A 21,220-nucleotide genomic window follows, 5' to 3' on the forward strand; every position below is an offset into this window, starting at 1 on the left:
TTAGTGAAAAAATCCATGATGTATATAATATCAACATTATTTTAAAAGGCAGGACTTGGTAGGGGCAGGATTAAAGTAAGAGAAGGAGAGCAAAGTTATGCAAATGCAAAAAACTCCAGGAATCAAGATGCTTCCCTCTCCTCACCACCAGTAACATGGCTTCTTCCTTCTTACAAGTTACTATCAGATTAATTAGATAAGTCTCCAAAGAACCTTGACCATCCTTAGAATTTCTAAATTGATAAAAAGTATTGTTTCCAACTCAAAACATAGTTTCTTCTGTATATTATTCTCTCTGCATAATCAATTTATGGAGATCTGTGACCTCTGGAAATTTTTGAGGGGATAAGGTGGGCTGTTTCCACTTCTTAAAGCATAGTTTTCAGTTGTTTTACTGACAGGATCTTGCTGACAAGTTACACTTATAGGACACATCCCCAACAACTTTGCTCATCTCTTGGCCTAGGCTACAAAAAAGAAGCTCTGGGTTCTACAAACTTGCTCAGCTTTCTAATCCCACTCTTTCTGTTTTTTAACTTGAGACACACAGGTTTTGAAAATGGGTGTTCAATCCTTGCTCTTCATGGCCCCTTGGGGATTAGGGCAGCACCATGTCTGTTCTCAGGCTGGATTGGTTGGGCCAATGCCTGACCCAACAAAAATGAATATACAAAGACACAGCTTTTCAAATTATGGATCATAACAGTGAGTTGTTATAAAGTCTACTTATTGGATTATGTCCAGCATTTTTGATAAAAAGGAATAAGCAGAATAGAAAATATCAAAAAATAAACATTGTGTGTGTGTGTGTGTGTGCATGCACACACACGTGTGCTAATATCATTAATATGGGTTGTAGCTTCAAAAATTAAACATTTAAAAGCAGTTGATACAGAGCCTTAGCCTGACAGCTGGGGATCTGTGCCTTAGGTCTGTACTACCTCTAACTGGCTGCAGTATCTCTACAGGTCACTTGGTTTTCACTTAACAGGTCACTTGGTTTTCATTTGACCTCAGTCTTCTCATTTGTAAAATGGCAGGTAGGAAGAAGTATTGTACCAGATGATTTACAGCTCTAAACTCCATGTGTAAATGAGTCTTTGAAATAGAGAAATCCTTGATATGGCTTCATTAATTTTGTTATTTGAGGTAGACTCTGTCCAAAGACTGCTAACTTAAGGAAATAGCATGCCCTTAGAAGCTTTAAGAATGCCTAACATAGAAAACGGAAGAGTGCACATGAACCATGGTTATATTGTCTGTCCCCTTTTCTGTAGGAAAGCCTTTATTTTTTTGGACAAAGACGAACAGATAAAAGCAAAAGCTCTAAATATCAAGGAGTAGAAACTCCTTCACAGGTAAGTTTTTTTTTTTTTTTAAGAAGGAGACTTCTTTGTGGGGTGGGTTACAATTGGCATCTGTTATTTGGTTTCATTTTAGACTCTTCTCCAGTGATCAGGCAACAACACTTGGGTGACTTGTCATAGGCCTTGCTCTCTTCCAGAAGCTACAATGACCCCTCTGGTGCTGTCTATACTGGCAAGCCCTGTGTTCTCCCTGGAGCATTCTCCTTTCCATTTCATATTCATGGTTGTTTACAGAACTCAGGATCTGATTATCCTTTGGAAGCTGGAAGGTCAATACCTAGCGTTCCAGACCCCTGAAGATTAGTTAAAGTCACCAGCCTTTGATTTCCCTGTAAAGAGGAACCAAGTCTTTCACAAACTCCTCTAGGGCAATTGACAATTCATTGCTCATATAACATCACAAGGACTATTTCTAGATGAATCCTCTGTGTGTGTGTGCATGCCTACCCACAGCACAGGCATGCCACACAAGAGAGAGATGGGGAGGGAGGGAGGGAGAGGGAAGAGAAGGTTGTATTACAAAACAGAATATAAAAGAGAAATAAACATTTTTCAAAAATTCTATAACATAGCAAACATTATTGCACTTTTACATACATTTCATTTAATACTTGTAACACCCATATGAAATGTATGCTATTATGCTATTTTTTCCTCTTAAAAACATTTTATTATGGAAATTTCCAAACATATACAAAAGTCCAGAGAATAATACAATAAATTCTTTTTTTAAGTTGATTTTATTTTTTAAATACACAACAACAGAATGCATTATAATACTTATTACACATATACAGCACAGTTTTTCATATCTTTGTATATAAAATATATATTCACACCAATTCATGTCTTTACACATGTACTTTTTTTTGCATTACAATTCTTATTGCACATATATACCACAATTTTTCATATCTCTGTTTGTATATAAAGTAGGTTGATACCCAATTTGTGTCTTCATATATATATTTTGGATAATGATGTCCATCACATTCCACCATCCTTGCTAATACCCTGCTCCCTCCCTTTCCCTCCCACCGGCTTCTCTATCTAGAATTCATCTATTCCTCTCATGCTCCCCCTCCCTACCCCACTAATAAATTCTTTTGTAATCATCATACCATGTTTCATTTGCCCCCTCCCCATTCTTCTCAAAACCCTGAGAACCACTCTCCATTCCTTCATTTTTTAAATATGGATCATTTTGAAAGAAATTTATCATCAGATCATTTTATTCCACAAGCATTTCAGTATGACATCTAACAGAAGAACATCTTAATACCATTTATAATATCTAAAAATATTATATCTTAATAATACCATAACAATATCAAACTTCTAGTTCGTGTCTAAATTTCCATAGTTGTCTTAAATTCTTTTTCACTTTAGTTTACTTCAGTCAGGATCCAAAAAAGATCCACATATTCACTTGATTGCTATGTTTTTAGTTTAAAGATTTCTTGCCTATTTTTTATTCCTTATAATTTGTTTATACCAGAAACCAAGACCTCTATTTATACTATAGAGCTTACAAAATTCTAGATTTTGTTGAATCATGCTAAGGACTTAATATTCATTATCTCATTTGGTATTCTGAATAACTCTGAGTAGGCACTAATATGATTCCCATTTTACAACCTGGGAAATTGAAGTTTAGCGAAATCAACATCTTGAACTAAGAGTCTAGATCTCTTGGATTCTGCAGCCCATTATTGTCCATGTTGCCTTCTCTATATTGCCCTCAAACCAAGAGAAAACTGGTTGGGAATTCTTAAGTAGTTGTGGATATGGTTGTGAATGAGACTTTTTCTTCCAGTAGTGATGGGAGCTGAATAGGTGCCCTTGACCTTGTTAGTAGAATACTGTTACTACTGATTTTTAGATTGAGACAAAATAACTCAGCTTTACCACTACACTTTTCTTCCATAACCAACAACCACCCCACCACTACCAAAAATAAATAAATAAAAGGGAAAGATAGGGCTGGGTTGTGGCTCAGTGGCAGAAAGCTTGCCTAGCATATGTGAGGCACTGGGTTTGATCCTCAGCACCACATAAAAATAAATTAAAAAATAAACATATTGTGTCTATATATAACTAAAAAAATTGGAAAAAAAAAGGAAAAGATAACCACAGACCCTAGGCTAAAAGTAATGCATGGACTTACCAAAGTCTAGCTCTAAAATTTGTAATGGCTCCCTGCTGCCAATGGCAGTGAAGTTTTAAGTTGCTACTCTTGGCTTCCACAATTTGATTGCTTCCACAATTTGGTTTGTGTGCATCTATGTTCCATACTCAGACACATTAGGACAGTCTGTTGTTTCCTAGCCTATCAATATTTTACACCCTCATTCATTGCCTCACATGGGTCCCTTTTCCTGTAGTCCCTTTCCTTCCCAGCATTTGCTTTTTCAGTTATAGTCTTTTGTGGGTTTTTGTTTTCCTGAGCTGTATCCCCAGCCCTATGCTGGGGTTTAGCTTAGTGGTAGAGCACTTGTCTGGCATGTGCAAGACCCTGGGTTCAATCCCCACACTGAAAAATAAAAGTGGTGATTTTTGTATCCCCTTTAAAAGTAAGACTGTGTCTTGCCAGTCTTCCTACCCTACACATCCCAAAGTGTCTCACCACTTTCCTGATATCTTCTTTGTACTGAGTTCTTACTATGTGTTGGTTGTATTAATTTCTGCAGCAGTGTGAGAGCAGCAATAGCCTGAAGGACCTGGTGGGTTAAAGCCTTTAGTGGAAGATGGAGAATCTGGTAGCAGGAACTTAGGGAATCTTAGATGTGTCTCCTTCAACAACTCAGTCCCTATACATCTCACTTTCCCCTTCTGCACTCATGCGGTTTCCCTAATATTACTTCCAAACTGGCATACACTCTGATTCACTCTGATAGCAATGTAAGGACTCAGGTGAATGTTTGGGAAGTTTGTTGTCAAGGCCCAGGCAAAGACACCTCTGTTGGGTAGTAATTCTGAAACACCACCACATTCTGCTAGCCAACTTTTCATTTCTGTGACCAAAATACCTGATACAAACAACTTGGAGGAGGAAATTGTTTTGTCTCACAGTTTCAGAGATATTAGTTCATGGTTGACTGCCTCCACTTCTCTGAGCCTGAGGTGAGGCAGAACATCATGGCAAATGGGCATGGCAGAGGAAAACTGTTCAGTTCATGGAAGCTGGGAAGCAGAGAGAGGAAGAAGAGCCAGGGACAAGATATAGTCCTGAAGGGCTCTCCCCCAGGGACATACCTCCTCCAACCCTGCCTCACCTGCCTACAGTTTCCATGCCTCCCAATAATCTGTTCAGCTATCAGTGGATTAATCCACTGATGAAGTCAAAGCCCTCATCATCCAATCACTTTCCAAAAGCTCCATATCTGAACATTGCTGCACTGAGGACCAAGTCTTCAACACATGAGCTCTTGGGAAACATTCCAGATCCAAACCATATAGGAAGTATGGCACTTAATTTTATTAGCACATCCCAGTTGATTCATCCCAGAACTCTTCAAATCCTTGAAGAAAGATCCTTGAGCAACTTGCCATAGGGGAAGAATGAGACTGAGAGAATTCCAAGGTTTCCTTGCAAAAACAGAATTTGAAAAATGGAAAGTGAAGAAACTACCTAGCAGGGACAGAGATGAATGATATCTAATTTACTGCTGATATAGGGATGTTTTCCTCTGAGGACTTTTTGTATATTGTTCTCCTATAACTGGGAAATTACTCTCCACCAAACCACAAACCTTCCACTAACTCAGTCATAAACTAAGCTTCTACCCCCATATTGATAATATTCTAGATGGTTCATTGATTAGTTACCCTTTCAATCATAAGAAGCCTGAGAACAAGAACTGGCTCCTTTCATATCACTTCTTCACAGCACTGAATTCCATCATAGATATTTAGTTGTAAGACCCTAGCATAAAAATATCTAGTTATGTGATGGCATACTGTGTTTCCTTAATTTCCTACTACCCTTAATAAGCCCTTTTCAAAAGAGAGAGGTTTTGATTAATTAGGAATTCTGACTGTAGATCTTTAATTCTCATGTAATTGAGGCTTCTGTTGCTTTGCAGAGTAGATATGTGAGGTATTTTGAAAAAGTGAAAAGTGACTACAAGTGGGATCTACCTCTAAGACAAAATTTCATTATAAAAAAATTCATCATTTATTCAATTCATGGTAAGTGCTTTATTTATAATTTACAGGTTGGGTAGGAGGGCCAGTGTTCCCACTACTTGGGAACATAGTTATATACACAGATTATTCTAACCCTTCTCTGTATTTTTACATTTCTTCACACATGAACTCCTCCCCCTGGAATTATCCATTTTGACAGGCAGTGAGTAGTCACATTGACAACTCTTAGATGTCCCTCTTCTTCCCTTTCCTATCACCAGTTTGGAGAGAGGGGGCTCTATCTCTTCCCTTCACTTCCCTTCCCTTCTCTCCTGTTCTTATTGCTCCCTTGGCTTCAGCCCAGAGTAGACTTTTCAAGGCAGATCCTTTGGTGGAGGGAAGAAGGTCCTGTGAGCACTCAAGACTACTTCTTTCCCATACCCACCTCTGTTTCAGTTTCATCTTGGCAGAGGTGTCCCCATATCATTTTATCGCCTACTCCTTTCAGAGACCCTTTTTTCTCATCACCAGAGTCTCTCCCTTTCTCCTCTCTCCTCTTCCTATAACCCTCACCCCCAGCATCTCCATAAAGATGTCTTAAATACCTGATCAGTAAATATTTATTTATTTATTGTCACATAATTATTGAGTACCTGTTTGGGGCCAGGTCCTGTGCTAGTGTTCCCTGCCTTTAAGGAGTCGCTGCATGGTTGACAGAGGAAAGAAATAAGAATATAAAGAGCAGACCACAGTGTTAGAGTACACAGAGATGGGGTGAGTGTTTAGAAAAGCTTCCTACGGGGAAGCACTTGGATCCCTTCTACATGAAGCTAGATGAAAATGAAAAGGATTGGGAGAAAGTGGGGAGAGTGTCTTCTAACCCCCTAGCCTGCTACCAAGTATTACCAGGAAGAACAATTCTTACCAACTTCCCAAGAACCAACTACTTGACTGCTTCTGGAATGCAAGGAGAGAGAAGCTATGGCTGAAAACCACCATTACCCAGGGAAGTTGGGAAAATTGTTCAGATTATCCATCTCTGGGATATAAAAAAGGACAGGAAGCAGGGAGAGGAATGGGCTCCAACCCCATATCTCTTTCTTCACCCCCTCCTGTGCTTCCCCTGCACAGTTCACTTTCAGGGGAGGTGGAAAAACAGGGGATGGAACCTCACCACTCCACTGCCAGGGAAGCGGCAAGGGGGCAATGCTTCTGAAACTTTCAAGCAAAACTCTTAAACCAGCCAGACAGAAGAGCATAGGAAGGTACCAAGTGCTGGCAGGGTCCTAGCATCCACCTATACAGCCTAGGCTGTAGTCTGGCCTTCTGAGGAATCACAAAACAAGATCTCATAATACTCTATTTGACATTTTGTCCAATTTATCAGAAATGAAAAAAGTCTTTGACATATAAATAAAAACTGCAGAGATATTGTTCATTAAAATATAAAATGCTTTTTTTTTTTCAAATTATTTACAGTTTTACTTCCCCCAGGAATTTGGATGGATTACCACAAACAAATACATAGGTTTCTGGCTTTTGAAAGCAAACTCAATGTTCCTATGGAAATTTTTGATTTATGTTCCAAATAAGCACACTGCAAGCTCTCTTGAAACCCAGCCTGTCCTAACAGGAGACTGCCTGGGTACATGAATGAGCAACTGTTTGGGAAAAGACTTTTGGACTGCCAAGTCCACCATGACTGCTTCATGGCCCCTGTGAGGGACAGAGCTGTAGTGGAGCCTAAGACAGACCTAACTCAAAACCCCAACTGGAATCAGACATCACACAGGGAGAGATTCCAGGCTTGTCCAACAGGTAGTAAAGATTGGGACAGCAGTGCCTCACTCCCCTTCCTTTCCACACTCAGTGGGACCCACCAAAAAGATGAAGACTAATTTTTTTCTGCAGCATGAGAGGCAACACATTGTGCTGTGGGAGCCACTTCTTCCTGAGAAAATTTAGCTCTAACTACAAAGGGTCATGACAGCCTGTGTAATACCTGATTGTATACTCTGCCTTAATATCCTCTTTGTTATCAATGGGAATAACAGTATCTCTACAAACCCTAGGAGTACTAAACTGTTCCACACAGGCAAGAGACATTTAGTCTATGAAATTTTAATGATTTCTCCAATGTAAACAATGAGAATCATTTCTCAAAAATTTAAGCTTAAAAATATTTTTAATAAATTCTCAAATTTTATTTACTGCCTTAGTCTGATATTATAAGACTGGGACTTCTCTCTTAATAATGTTTTGAATTTTATTTAACCCCATGGAGACACTGTTTATTTAAAGCTATAAGGTACAGATCTTGAGAACAGAGGAACTAATCCAAATCTATAAGCACTGAAGGTGAAGTCTAGTGGGTTCAATGGGCCAAGATGAAATGGAGAACTTTAAAGTCAAACTTGAGATTCCTCATGGAGACTTCCAGATAGAAGCTCAAGATTATGACCTTAACTGGTCAGTATTGTGTGGGTTTTATTTGTAGAACAGACCTATGGAGGCCTATATGGCAGAGGAAAATTCTTCCTGGACTCGTGTAAATACTCAGTTTAAACCTAATGAGATTAGTCTATTTTGGAATAAAAATAATCTTTGTGTAAGGAAAAGATGTGTGAAAAACTCTGAAATGAGTAATCTTTTGTCCAGAGCACCCTTCTAGATTTATCTCTACTTTTCATTGTCTTTAAGCTATTTTATAGCTCTTTTAAGCTGTGTAAAATTGATAATAATACAAAAATAATTTTTCCATGCAAATGCAAATTAGTTGTATCAAGTGGAATACATCTATTTGTATATTCAGTACATCATATTGATTAATGTGTAGTATTTTGGGCCAACTGTATGTAACATTTTATTGGTTTCTCATTAATTTTATGACTTAAATCCAAATTTTGACAAGTGTTTAAAAAAATTCAAGGTACATGGCAGTATTATGGCAAAGGGGGGGATAATACATTCATATTTGTATATTTACACATATATAAAATTCTGAGGAATATATATTCATATTTGATTATACATGCAAAAGAATAAGAAATTGGAGTGATTATATATTTGGGACTGAGGAACTACATAGGTGAAGAGTAGGTGAGATGGAGACCTATCACTTCATGCTATTTTTTAATTTTTATTTTTAAGTTATGCAGATACATTTGCATGAGTTTTTAATGAATGGGAATTTAAGGGCTCAAATCAATGTTCTTTACTTCTCATGTGATAAGCATTTGACTTAGTTTAGTTATACGTTTTACTGATTTCTTATAGACATCAGTAGAAAGTCTGCAATAAGAATGGGACAGAGGGAACTGACTGAAAAAAACATGATTTCTAAGGACACATTGATAACATGGTGTTAATGACACACTTAAACGAAAACAGAATATGAATTGAGTAATTGAGAATGATTAATATATGACTATTAGATTATTTGTCAAAGTGAAATATGCAGGATGAAAGGAAGGGGAAAAAATCATTTGGAGGCTTCAGAAACCAAGTCTTTAAGGAAATGCTGAAGGAAGTGGGTCATTTGAACCAAAAAAGAGGGAAATAAGATTATTTATCTGTAGGGGCTGAGATTGTGGCTCAGCAGTAGAGCGCTCCCCTAGAATGAGCGGGGCCTGGGTTCGATCCTCAGCACCACATAAAAATAAAGGGTATTGTGTTGTGTCTATCTACACCTAAAAAATAAATATTTTTTTAAAAAGATCATTTATCTGTAAATATGTACTAAACTTCACAGGAATGTTTGCATATAAATCTCCCATATTTTCGTAGAGGTTGCTGTAGGAAACGGACTTAAAATAGAGCAACAGGAATGTAGACATTTATTATTTAAAAACATTATGATTAGAAGTCTGAAGAAAGCAATGCATTAGCAAAAAGGGTTGCAAATCACCTTTCCTAATTCTTTTTTTACAGAAAGGTAAGCAATGGGATTCTAATTCTTAGAAGCTGAACTACACATATTTTTTTCCTCTTTTTCTCCAATCTTAATAAATTCTGCTCTAGGAGACAGAATTGAGCTTGAATACTTGTTTCAAAACAAAATTCATGCAAGACCAAATGATCCAATATCACTATTATGGTAACTTGGAAAACTTTTTCTCTTTTTAATCCATAAAGTTAATTGGCACGACATTACTGTTTGCTCTAACCAGCATATCTTTTTACTTTTATTCAGGTGTTGGAAAAGGCAATGGAACTGATCTAAAAATACATATAGTAATGCATCGGAAGACTGTCTTTTCTTCTAGTTCCAGTAACTGTAGGGTAAGAGAAAGCAATGATCCAAAAATTCTGGTGTTTATTTTAAAGCTCAATGTAAAATCAGCCTTTTGACCTGCCCAAATCATCACTTACCACAGAGAGATGCCCTGATGCTTTCTGGTTACCACCTAACCTGGTGCTTGGTTTGGATGCAAATTAGAAATAAGTGTACTTTTTCAGAGCATTTTCCAGAATTTTAGCCAGTTCAGAGAGTTGTTTTGCTTTTACTTTTCCATAAATGCTAAGCATACTCCCAGAAATCTGTCAAGATTTGAATTCATCTATCTGGTCAGCTTTTGGCATGTTATCTTCTTGGTAATTTTATCTTTTATTGTATAGAACTGACTCTCAAAATTTAGTATGACTAGGAGCTTGTAAAGAGGCACATTTTTTTAGATTGTACCTCCAAAGTATGATTCAGGAAATCTGGAATGGGGCCCAGAAATTAGCAATGTCCCCAGTAATTCTAACTCACACGTTCTATGGGGTGGCATCCTGAGAGTATACAAAAGTATATGGATTACACAGAAACTTCTTTACACAAAGCAATGGAGGCTGAGAGGCAAGGTTTAGCTAAAATGTAAAAGAAATGTTTAAGATTATAGACATTTTCTGAAACAATAAGAAAGTTTCCTTTGTGGATCTAAGAACATAAACTTTTAGAATCCCCTCCTGGGTTCTTGTTTCAAGTTCTTTTACCAACATTATTATCCTTTCCAACCCTACTTTAAAAAGAATTTTTTTTTGTCCTCCCCTCACTGGGGGCATTCACCTAGGCCTAATCCTTAGCTTTCTGTTCTTTGCAAATACTCTATTCTTTTTTATAATAATTATTAATGCATATTAATTGTAAAAATTGGTGAGTTTCATTGTGACATTTCCACATATGCATATATGGTATTTTTATCATGTCCACCCTCTCTTCAACTCTCTCTTCCCTTCCCCTCTTCCCCTTCTCCCTCTGGTTTCCTTTCCTAATAGTCACTCTTCTATTTTCAGGTCACCTTTTTTTTTCTTTTCTAATTTTCACATATGAAAGAAAACGTGTGATACTTGATACTTGTCTTTCTATGTCTGGCTTATTTCACTTAAATGATATCCTCTAGTTCCATTCATTTTCCTGATTATAACATGATTTCATTCTTCTTTATTACTGAATAATACTCCATTTTGTATATATACCACATTTCCTTTATCCATTCATCTGTTGATAGGCACGTAGATGATTCCATAGCTTGGCTATTGTGTATAGTGATGCAGTAAACATGGGTATGCAGATATCTCTTTTGTATGCTGACTTTATTTCCTTCTGATATATACTCAGGAGTGGGATAGCCAGGTCTCTTTTTTAGTTTTTTGAGGAACCTTCATATTGATTTCCATAGTAGCTGTATGTGTGTTCAGCTCTACCTACAATCTGTGTGTTCCTTTTTCTTCCTATCCTCACCAGCATTAATTTTTTGTATTTTTCATAATAACCACTCTGACTGAAGTGAGATGGAATTTTAATATAGTTTGGATTTGCATTTCAGTGATAGCTAAAGATTATGAGTACTTTTCATATATTTATTGGCCATTTGTACTTCTTTTGAGAAGTATCAACCTCATTTGCCCATTTTTAAAGTTGAATTACTTGACCTTTTAAGTTTTTTTGAGTTCTTTATGTATTCTGATACTAATCTTCTGTCAGGTGAATAGCTACTAAATACTTTCTCCCACTATATAGGTTGTTTCTTCACTCTGATGATTGTTTCCTGGCCATGCAGAAGTTTCTTATGTTGATGCAATCTCATTTGTCAATTCTTCCCTTTGTTTCCTGAGATATTATAATCCTATTCAGGAAATCATTGTCTATATCAATCTCTCAGAGTGTTTCCCCTATGCTTTTCCTTTAGTAGTTTCAAAGTTTCAGGTCTTATGTTAAGGTCTTTGGTCTATTTTTAGTTGATTTTTATACAGGATAAGATAGGGGTCTAGTTTCAATCTTCTGTTCTTGTTAAAGTAAAGAAATAACAACAAAAAAACATAGGAATTAATAGAATCAAGGAAGTTTTTTGGTTATCTGATAAGTGGAAAATTCCAAGCACCATTTGTTGAAGAGTCTGTCTTTTCTTCAACTTATGTTTTTAACATCTTTGTTGAGAATCAGATGGCTGTAGAGGCATGGCTTTATTTCTGGGTTCCTTATTCTATTACATCGGTCTATATGTCTTTTTTATATCAATACCATGCCATACAATGACTCTATATTTTGAGATCAGATATTGTGATGCTTCCAGCATTTTTCTTTTTGCTCAAGATTGTTTTGTCCATTCACAGTCTTTTGAACTTCCAAATGAATTTTAGTGTTGTTTTTTTTTCCAGTTCTGTGAAGAATGTCTTTTTTTTCTGTCATTGGAATTTTGATGGGGTCTGCATTGAATTTGTAGATGATTTTGGCAGTGTGGCCATTTTAGCAATAATAATTCTTCCAATGCATGAACATAGAATGTCTTTTCATCTTCTAATGTCTTCTTCAATTTCTTTCTTCAATGTTTTATAATTTTCATTGTAGGGGGCTTTTCCCATTTGGTTAGGTTTATTTCTAGGGTTTTCTTTTTTTTTTTTTCCTTTGAGGCTATTATACATGGGATTGTTTTCTTGATTTTTTTTCTCAACAAGTTCATTATTGGTGTATAGAAAAGCTACTGATTTTTTAATGTTGATTTTGTCTCCTATTACTTTGCTGGATTTGTTTATTAGTTCTAAGAAACTTTTAGTGGAGTATTCCAAGTATAGAATCATATCATATGTAAAGAGTAGTGATGTAACTTCTTCCTTTCCTGATTGTATCCCTTTTATTTCTTTCTCTTTCCTAATTGCTCTTGATAAAATTTCAAGTACTACACTGAATAAGAGCAGTGATAGTATATACCCTTTTCTTTGTTCCTCATGTTAGAGGAAGTGTTTTCAGTTCTTCTCTATATAGTATAATGTTGTCTATCGGTTTGTCATATTTTGAGGTATGGTCCTCCTATTGCTATCTTATTCAGGGCTTTCTTAATGAAGGGCTGTTGAATTTTATTGAAGGTTTTCTCTGCATCTGTTAAGATGGTCATGTGATTTTTTTATCCCTGACTCTATTTATGTGCTGTTTAATATTTATTGATTTGCATATTTGAACCAATCTTGCAACCCAAAAATGAAATCAGTTTGATCATGGTATATGACCTTATTAATGTGCTGTTAAATTCAGTCTGCAAGTATTTTATTGAGGATTTCGCATTATCAGGGATACTGGTTTATAGTTTCCTTTTTGTTGTTGTATTGTGCCCTTCTCATGTTTTGTAGCAGGGTAATACTTACTGGTTCATAGAATGGGTTTGAAAGGGATCCTTACCTTCCTATTTTATGGAATAGTTTGAGGAACATTGGTATTAGTTCTTCTTTAAAAGTCTGGTGAAATTCAGCAGTAGATCTGTCCAGTCCTGAGCTTTTTGTTGTTTGGAGACTTTTTATTCCTACTTCAAACTCACTGCTTATTATTGATCTACTTATATCCTTTGATTCAATTTTGATAGGCCATATGTGTCCAGAAATTTGTCCATTCATCTAGATTTTCCAATTTGTTGGCATTTAGCTTTTTAAAATATTGCTTAATGACCCTCTGGATTTCAATAGTATCTGTTTTAACATCACCTTTTCCCCTCTAATTTTACTTACTTCAGCATTCTTACTCTTTCTTTTGATTACTTTAGTTAAGGGTTTGTCAATTTTGTTTATCTTTCAAAAATCAACTCTTTCATCAATCCTTTGTTCTTTTGGTCTCTACTTCATTTGCAAATACTCTTTTCTTGGTTTTACTCATCCATTCCTCTTCTTTAAAATATCATTTATTCCTTGAGCAGATATTTGAGCACCTTCTGTGTAGTAGATAAAAGAAAGACAACAAGGGCAATCTCTATCCCAACAATTTATACAAATTAATCAATCATGATTTATCAAATGAGCTTTTTCACTGTTTCTGCAAATGCCACAATATATTTCCTCTCAGGTCATAAAATTTGATATTGTCTTTGATTCTTTATTTGCCTTGGCCCCCCAAATCCAATTAATCACCAATTCCTGCAGATTCTATCTTTGAAAATTCTCATTACTTTCTCTTCCTTTATGTTCCCACTGCCACTTCCAAGGTTTCTACAGTAGCCTTCTTGCCCTTTCTCCTTATGCAATACAGTGTGTGGAGTTCTATAATATGTATCCAGAAATACTGCTCTCATTTCAAAAAGCTGTAGGTAGAGAAGAAAACACACACAGTATGTCTATGGTCATGCCAGGTAACATATTTGACTAAACATTTCTATCTGTGAAATAAAGATCACACCTAAGTGTTGTGAAAATTAGAATTACTAAATAAATGGCATAAATGATAATTATCAGGTCACCTTTTTTTTAAAGAGACAGAGACAGAGAGAGAGAGAGAGAGAGAGAGAGAGAGAATTTTTTTAATATTTATTTTTTAGTTTTCGGCTGACACATCTTTGTTTGTATGTGGTGCTGAGGATAGAACCCGGGCCGCACGCATGCCAGGCAAGTGCGCTACCACTTGAGCCACATCCCCAGCCCATCAGGTCACCTTTTGTCACACAGGAAATGATGCACTAGTTTTCTACAACTATACTCTTATTTCCCTGGCTCATGAGTGCTCAAGATATGATATCCCTAACATACCTAAGGTTATTTGTATCAATAACTTGACCTATAGACTCCATTTGAGTAGCATGGGTCATCCCCTCTGGCTCTTGGAACATGACTCTAATTTCTACTTCATATTTTTGCTGGTCTTTCCCCCCATGTTCAGACTATTCTTTTATCCCCATCTTTTCATGCCCAACTCAAGTTCTACCTCCTTGGTGAAGCTCTCTCATTCAATATCTCCTGTTCATACCCCTGTCTCCACAATGCTGAACAGTACATGCAATCTTCATATACAGCTTGACACTGAATTATTTATCATTCTAGTATTGTTCCTTATATATACAACTACTTGAAGGGACAGAATCTGTGCCTTCTGTATTTTTCAAAGGGACTAATATAGACAGTTCTTAATGTGGATGCCATTATTATATGATGAAAAAATCACTAATGAAGAAATACTTAATATAGTTTCAAAGCTTCCCAGAAACTTGACCTATCTTTGGTCACTCCATCCATCAGCCAGCAATGGACAAGATCTTTGATAAAACATCTGCTATGCACTATTTTTTGAATAACAATGCCAGCTTTAAAATTTGGCTTCATAGTGCATTCTTAGAAGAGGTCTCAATATATGAAAATCAGACGATATACTTTAAACAGTATGTTTATACTTGGTTAAACTCTAGTAGAAAATCAAATACTTTGCTCTCAACAGTGCCTCATTCTAACTCTCAAACAGGTAGGGATAGCTCAGTAGTATCGCAGCTTCACAGAAATGATGATTAGCATTTACTTATACATGAAATGACTGGGCTATGAGACCAAGAGTACTTGATAAGTTTAGGAAGTCTGGGTAAGTGAAAACAAACTTCATTGTTATACTTATCTCATCATCAACTGGGTTCTTGGTTCTGAATTTCATGTGTTTATTCACAGATATTTCATGACATTGAATCAGACAGAGTAATATTTATTATAATCAACAGTCCAGTTCTGTATGATGATGTGAAAGTGCAGTTTTTTTCCACAGTGAGTAATCAAGAAACAATCTCTGCCGTTGTTATTTTCTGGTCTTTTGAGTGATTTTTCATTTGGGATTTCCTCTGCTACAATTCCCAACAGGGGAACTGATATTGATCAATGGCCAGGGTAGGGGAGAAAAACAACAAATCAAATCTACAACCAAAATTTGTAAAAGAAGAACATGTAACTTAAAGGTTTTCTTGCTCATTCTTTTTTCTAAATTCTATACAATTTACATATATTAATTTTAAAATGAAAAAAGTACAAAAATCAAGATGGTAAAAAAGTCCTAAAGGTATGTTTTACTGCTAAACATGATCATATTTTTGTTTTATTTTTTTGAAATGCATTGCTGTCAATAATGTACAAAATATTTTAAAGTGAGGGAGACTCTACCTTCCTCTGAATTGATTCATGATATAAGCAGTATGCATTAATCTAATATTTATGAAAAATGATAATGCTTTCCATTGCCATTACTCTGAATATCATGAGTATATAATATTATATCTGATTATTATTATTATTATATCTGAGTATTATTCTGTGCATAACAAATTTCTATACCTTGCTAGTTTCATTTTACTATCAAATCATCAAATATAACTTCCAACAAGTAACTATGTTGGTAGATTTAGAATTCCCTGTGCTCTTTTTTATCTCTTTTTTTTCCCTGTTGGAAGAGAATCTATTAAATATTAAAATGGTAAATGTGTTGAAGCAAGTGACCTGGATATTTCCTGTTCTGATGGTTGCCCCTTGATTAATGGGGCCACTCTTGAGTTCTTGTTCAAATAGCAGTCGCTGAGCAGAAACAGTAATGTAAAGCTCACTGGCCCGGGTGCCTGAGTAATATCCAGCTTTTGTGACTATTAAAAGCCATGCCATGAAAGCACTTTTTAAAATATTTTATTATCATCAGTATTGGTGGTTAATTATTCAGTGTAGCTGTTCCTTCTTTAAATGAATATGTATTGTATTTTTCTCTAATTTGGTCTTGGGGTTTCTCTCTCTCTCTGAAGACTGGCTATAAATTCTAGCCTTCTTTTAGTGAGGCTCCATGTTAAGTGGTTTCGGATGTTTACATTGGGTTTTTCACAGAATATTTCTTTATCCTGGGACATCCTTATGCTTGAGTGTCTGGTGACAAGGTATTCCTCTCACAGGAAACTTGTCTATATTGGCAAGCACCCCCAGGATTCATGTCTGACATGTCCAGTTTATTGGCCACTCCCTAAGACAGCCCTGAGGAGAGGGTTAGATTCAGTTGTGTTGGTCAAGTAAAACAGAGAAGTCCACACAACAAAATACATGAAGTAACAGAAGCAGTTTTTTATTACTTACAGATCCCAGAGAGAAGAGTGAAGCACACCTTACAGTGCCAAAGGGAAGGTAGGAGCCAAGGACATGTTTTCTCAACTGGCAGAGAGGAGCAATAGAGAGACCTGAGGATCAAAGACTTTATTGGGGTCCAGAGTATAGTTTTTCCTTTTAGTTTTTCTAATTGGAGTGGGCTTAAAGCAAACAAGTATAAGGTCCAAGAAGTCACACACTGTGACTGAGAAGTAATCTCTGTGGCATATCTGCACAGGTCCCCTGGAGTATGGGGGTCAGTGGGGCAAGTTAAGTGCATTGTGTCTAGCTGTCCCATAGGAAGGTGGTCACCAGGAGATAGCTATGTAAGACACATTAGGGTCTGTAAACAAGTCAGGATGGCACCTGGCATTTTGCCAGAGGGAGTGGTTTGTAAAGTAAAGCCAGCAAGCCATTAAGTGTGGAGATTCCTTATTGGTTGATTGCTGTATCTAGTTTATGTTAATTAAGATAAGCTGTGTGTAATGTATATATACCCCTCCTGTCCTACAATAAACGGCTCCCACTCCTGCTGTATCAATCTACACAAGTTGTTCGTCACACCCCCCCACCCCCCACCCCCCCAGTTATTTTGCCCAGCCAACCGGGCTTCAGCAAAGACAGATATCTGAATTGATTACATTGAGGAACTGGGAGTAAGCAGAGAACTGGAAACTGTCAATAATAATGGAGCCTGGCTTCTCATATGAGAAAGTCTGACATTTAAAATGATGCCAAGGCAAAATATTTTAAGAATTTATTATGACATGAATGCATATAAATAGGCATGGTCCTTGGTAGATTCTGTTTAGCACCATCTAATCCAGTTTAAAAGACCAGTGTGTAAATTTACAAATATCTATCAAAAATACATTTTTCTAGAAGGGAATTGCTATTATATAGTAATCTACATTTAACTTATTGAGGAACTGTCGAACTGTTTTTCACAGTGGCTTGCAGCATTTTATGGTCCCACCAGGAATATATGAGGGACTCCAATTATCTGCATCCTCACCAATACTCTATTTTTTCTATTTTTGCTTTTTTTTTTAATCAGTGATATTAGTGGTGTGAAGTGTTACCTTATTGACATTGTGACTAAGAATCAGTTAATGCACTTGCTGGCTGTTTGGATATATTCTCTGGATTATCTTTTTTGTTGATTTCATAATTAGTTATATATTCTGGATTTGAGACCTTCATCAGATATGTGATTTGAAAATATTCCTTTCATTCTGTGGCTTATGTTTTCACCCTGCTGATGGAGCCCTTTAATGCATAAAGGTTTTAAATTTTAATGAAGTTCAATTTACCTATTTTATTTCACTGCACTATTTTGGACCCTTATGTTTTCATTCAAAATACCAACAAAATAAAGATAATATATTTTCAACACTTAAAAAATACATTCCTCAAAATGTTTGATAGAAACAGAGAAAGCAACAGCATTCTTTTAAGCCTCCTTCTTTATATCTTAAGTGTATTGTCTTAGATTGTAGAGTGCTGTATACTTAATTGCTACTTTATTTGATAAATATATAAAGGAAGGAATTTTAATCCCTTCAGAAACATTAGTTTGGGGTATTAATTTTATTATGAAAATAACTTTCTTTTCTTTAACTATGTCTTTTTAGGATCTTCCTAAATACTATGACAACTGTTGTTTTTTTTTCTGGTTTCACACATCTTTTATAAAAAATAACAGGTAGGAATATAATGTAATCCAGTCAAAACAACTTAAGATTCAATGTCTTGTATAAGGTGTAATGGCAAGTGTTTGCCACTGTTTTAAATTTAATTTACAGATTCCAAAAAATTCTTGAATCATTCAAGTCAGAATTCTTCATTGTCTTGTTCATTTGAATGTGGTTATTTAAAAAATACAGCTGTTCTTGAGATTCACAGTTGCATTAGCCTTAAGTTTTGTGCTACATGACTCCAAGTTAAAATGTGTTACACTTGGATCTTGAGTGTGGTTATGGACTCCTCCTGTGAAGGTTAATGTGCATCCAGCACACTGAACATAGCAGGCACTCGGTGGTAATGGCTGACCACAAATTCTATGCTAAAGTGTAATTAAGTAAGCCAATTGATGATGCATGCCTGTAATTTCAGTGACTTGGGAAGCTGAGGCAAGAGGAGTCCAAGTTCGAGGCCAGCCTCAGTAATTTAGCGAAACCCTATCTCAAAATAAAAATTGAAAAGAACTGGGGTAAAGAACCCCTGGGTTTAATCCCCAGTACTCAAAATAAATAAGTAATCAAGGGAGGTAGTTTAAAATCTGATTGGCAATTTCTATCTAGAGAAGTTATAAAACACCGTTAAGTATTACGGAAGATGGCTAAAATAAGTCTCTTCCCACCCCCCCCCTTTTTTTTTTGCTGGGAATTGAACACAAGACCCTATGTATGCTAGGCAAGTGGCTATACCTGCTGACCTAATAGTCTCCCATTTAAACATGAGCTTCTAATATCTAAATTGGGAAACAGTTTTTTTAATTTATTAATTGGATTTGAAGATTATTATTCCAATGGAATTTGTACCACATCTGGAAACTTACTCCTGAATCTAGAAGTTCTCCATTTTAAGCAGTATTTCCTGTGGTGATGAAAAAAAAAACATAAGATTTTAGGTAGTACCAAATTATCCAATACAAAAGAAAAAATAACTACTAAACTCATTCAGATTATAATTGGAGAAGTGGTTGTAATTGTAGGTGATATGAATTGTTTTTTTATCCAATCCTACTCTTTCTTCAAATCTGAACTGGATATAATAATGCCTCAAGTCTAATAAGACAAGAGTAAATGGAATGTGTGGTCTATGCACTTGTGATACACACATTTAGAACTTGAGAGAGTGGACTTTGGATCTGAAGGAATATTTTTTAAAATATTTTTTTAGGTGTAGTTGGACACAATGCTTACAATGCTTTTATTTATTTACTTTTATGTGGTGCTGAGGAACGAACCCAGGGCCTCTCACATGCTAGGTGAGCGCTCTACCGCTGAGCTACAACCCCAGCCCCCTGAAGGAATATTTTTACAAATATTTTTCCTGGGTGTATTCCAACAATGAGCTTTGACTCCTACAAAGTCCCTCCAATAGAGACAGTTGATTTTAATCTCATTTCCCGTTGTTCCTCAAAAGTGGTTCTTGCTAAAGGATACAGTTTTCCTTCAAACTGCCATATTTATATTATTAAAGAACTAACACATTAAATCACTTTTATTCTCACTTTATTATAAGTTTCTAAAGATAGCTATCACATTTGTTTTTATATACTGCCTGGTAAAGTTTGTTTGTTTTTTTTTTTAAAAGCTATAAAACTATTCTTTAACCAAAAATACCAACTTCATCATTTAAGAGACAATATTTTATTACTGGGTTTTGTTACATATCTAGTATCTGCCTGATTTATGTCACTTACAGAAATTTAGATATTTTATTAAACTTAGATGTCATTAATTCCATGAGAGACAATGTTAAAAGAATCAGTAACATATTGTTACTGAAGATTAAGGTATTTGGTCCCTTAACAGTGAGGTGGAAGGAGCCAACTAACATACACAAAAAAGGGCGGAGGTTCTAAACATGGCAAGTCTTTTCTAAAGTGCCAACAAGAGTACCCTACTAACTGTATGGCTTTTCTGTTAGCCCTAAAATAAAATGTAATGATTTTTATTCTATCCTTAGGCTTACTCTAACAAGAAATCAATTGGACAATCCCCATAAACCAAAAACATGGAAAATTTACCGTCCAGATTTTGCAGTAGAAGTGTATTTTGATGAAGCAACCCAAAATTAATGCTATATCTGTTATCTGATTAAATACAGTTCCCCTTCTCAGACTGAATCATCTTCTTTCCAATCTCTAATACATTTTTTGTGTATTTTTTCTTCTAAACCTATGTCCTTGCTGGTATGTATATGTGTATATATACAGATAATGTATATACACGTTCCTAAGAAATCTATTAAACACAGGTAAAATGTCAATGGTGATTTCTTTTTTAAAGGAATATACTTGCAAGTTTCTATCTTGTACTTAGATGAATTCAGGACACAGTACACAGGAACATTAGGTATTATTTTGAGGAACTTTGAAATAACAGACCCTTCACATCAGAATAACTGAGCTCTTTAAAATTGATCCCACCAGTATCCACATACTTATACATTTTTGGACAATTATTTGTTCTCTGATTTTACATTTACGATTTCATATTTATTAGAAAACTATTCCTATTTTGTGCCTCTATTTGATTCACAAACTATCTATAAACATTAAAAAAAAAAAGTTGACAACAAGAGTTTTGAACTCAGAGAGATGTTTCAAACACCAGCCCCTCACCTCAAACACAATTCTCTTCCTTGTTCCAAGCTCTGCACAG

The 21,220-nt window shown here is 35.7% G+C and overlaps 1 protein-coding gene across 1 annotated transcript in view; it reads left to right on the forward strand.

Moving 5' to 3' along the window:
• Positions 1-20,634, forward strand: part of LOC143411458 (phosphatidylinositol 3,4,5-trisphosphate 3-phosphatase TPTE2-like) — a 67,333-nt gene extending 46,699 nt beyond the window's left edge. Inside the window, exons 14-19 of the mRNA XM_076872233.1 lie at positions 1,278-1,358; positions 5,453-5,558; positions 9,700-9,776; positions 15,387-15,479; positions 18,461-18,531; positions 20,523-20,634. Of these exons, the coding sequence (XP_076728348.1) occupies positions 1,278-1,358; positions 5,453-5,558; positions 9,700-9,776; positions 15,387-15,479; positions 18,461-18,531; positions 20,523-20,634 (540 nt within the window). The remainder of the gene's footprint in view (positions 1-1,277; positions 1,359-5,452; positions 5,559-9,699; positions 9,777-15,386; positions 15,480-18,460; positions 18,532-20,522) is intronic.
• The last annotated feature ends 586 nt before the right edge of the window (positions 20,635-21,220 follow it).

Source organism: Callospermophilus lateralis, chromosome 12 (genome assembly GCF_048772815.1).
Source record: "Callospermophilus lateralis isolate mCalLat2 chromosome 12, mCalLat2.hap1, whole genome shotgun sequence".
Classification (NCBI taxonomy): Eukaryota; Metazoa; Chordata; class Mammalia; order Rodentia; family Sciuridae; genus Callospermophilus; species Callospermophilus lateralis.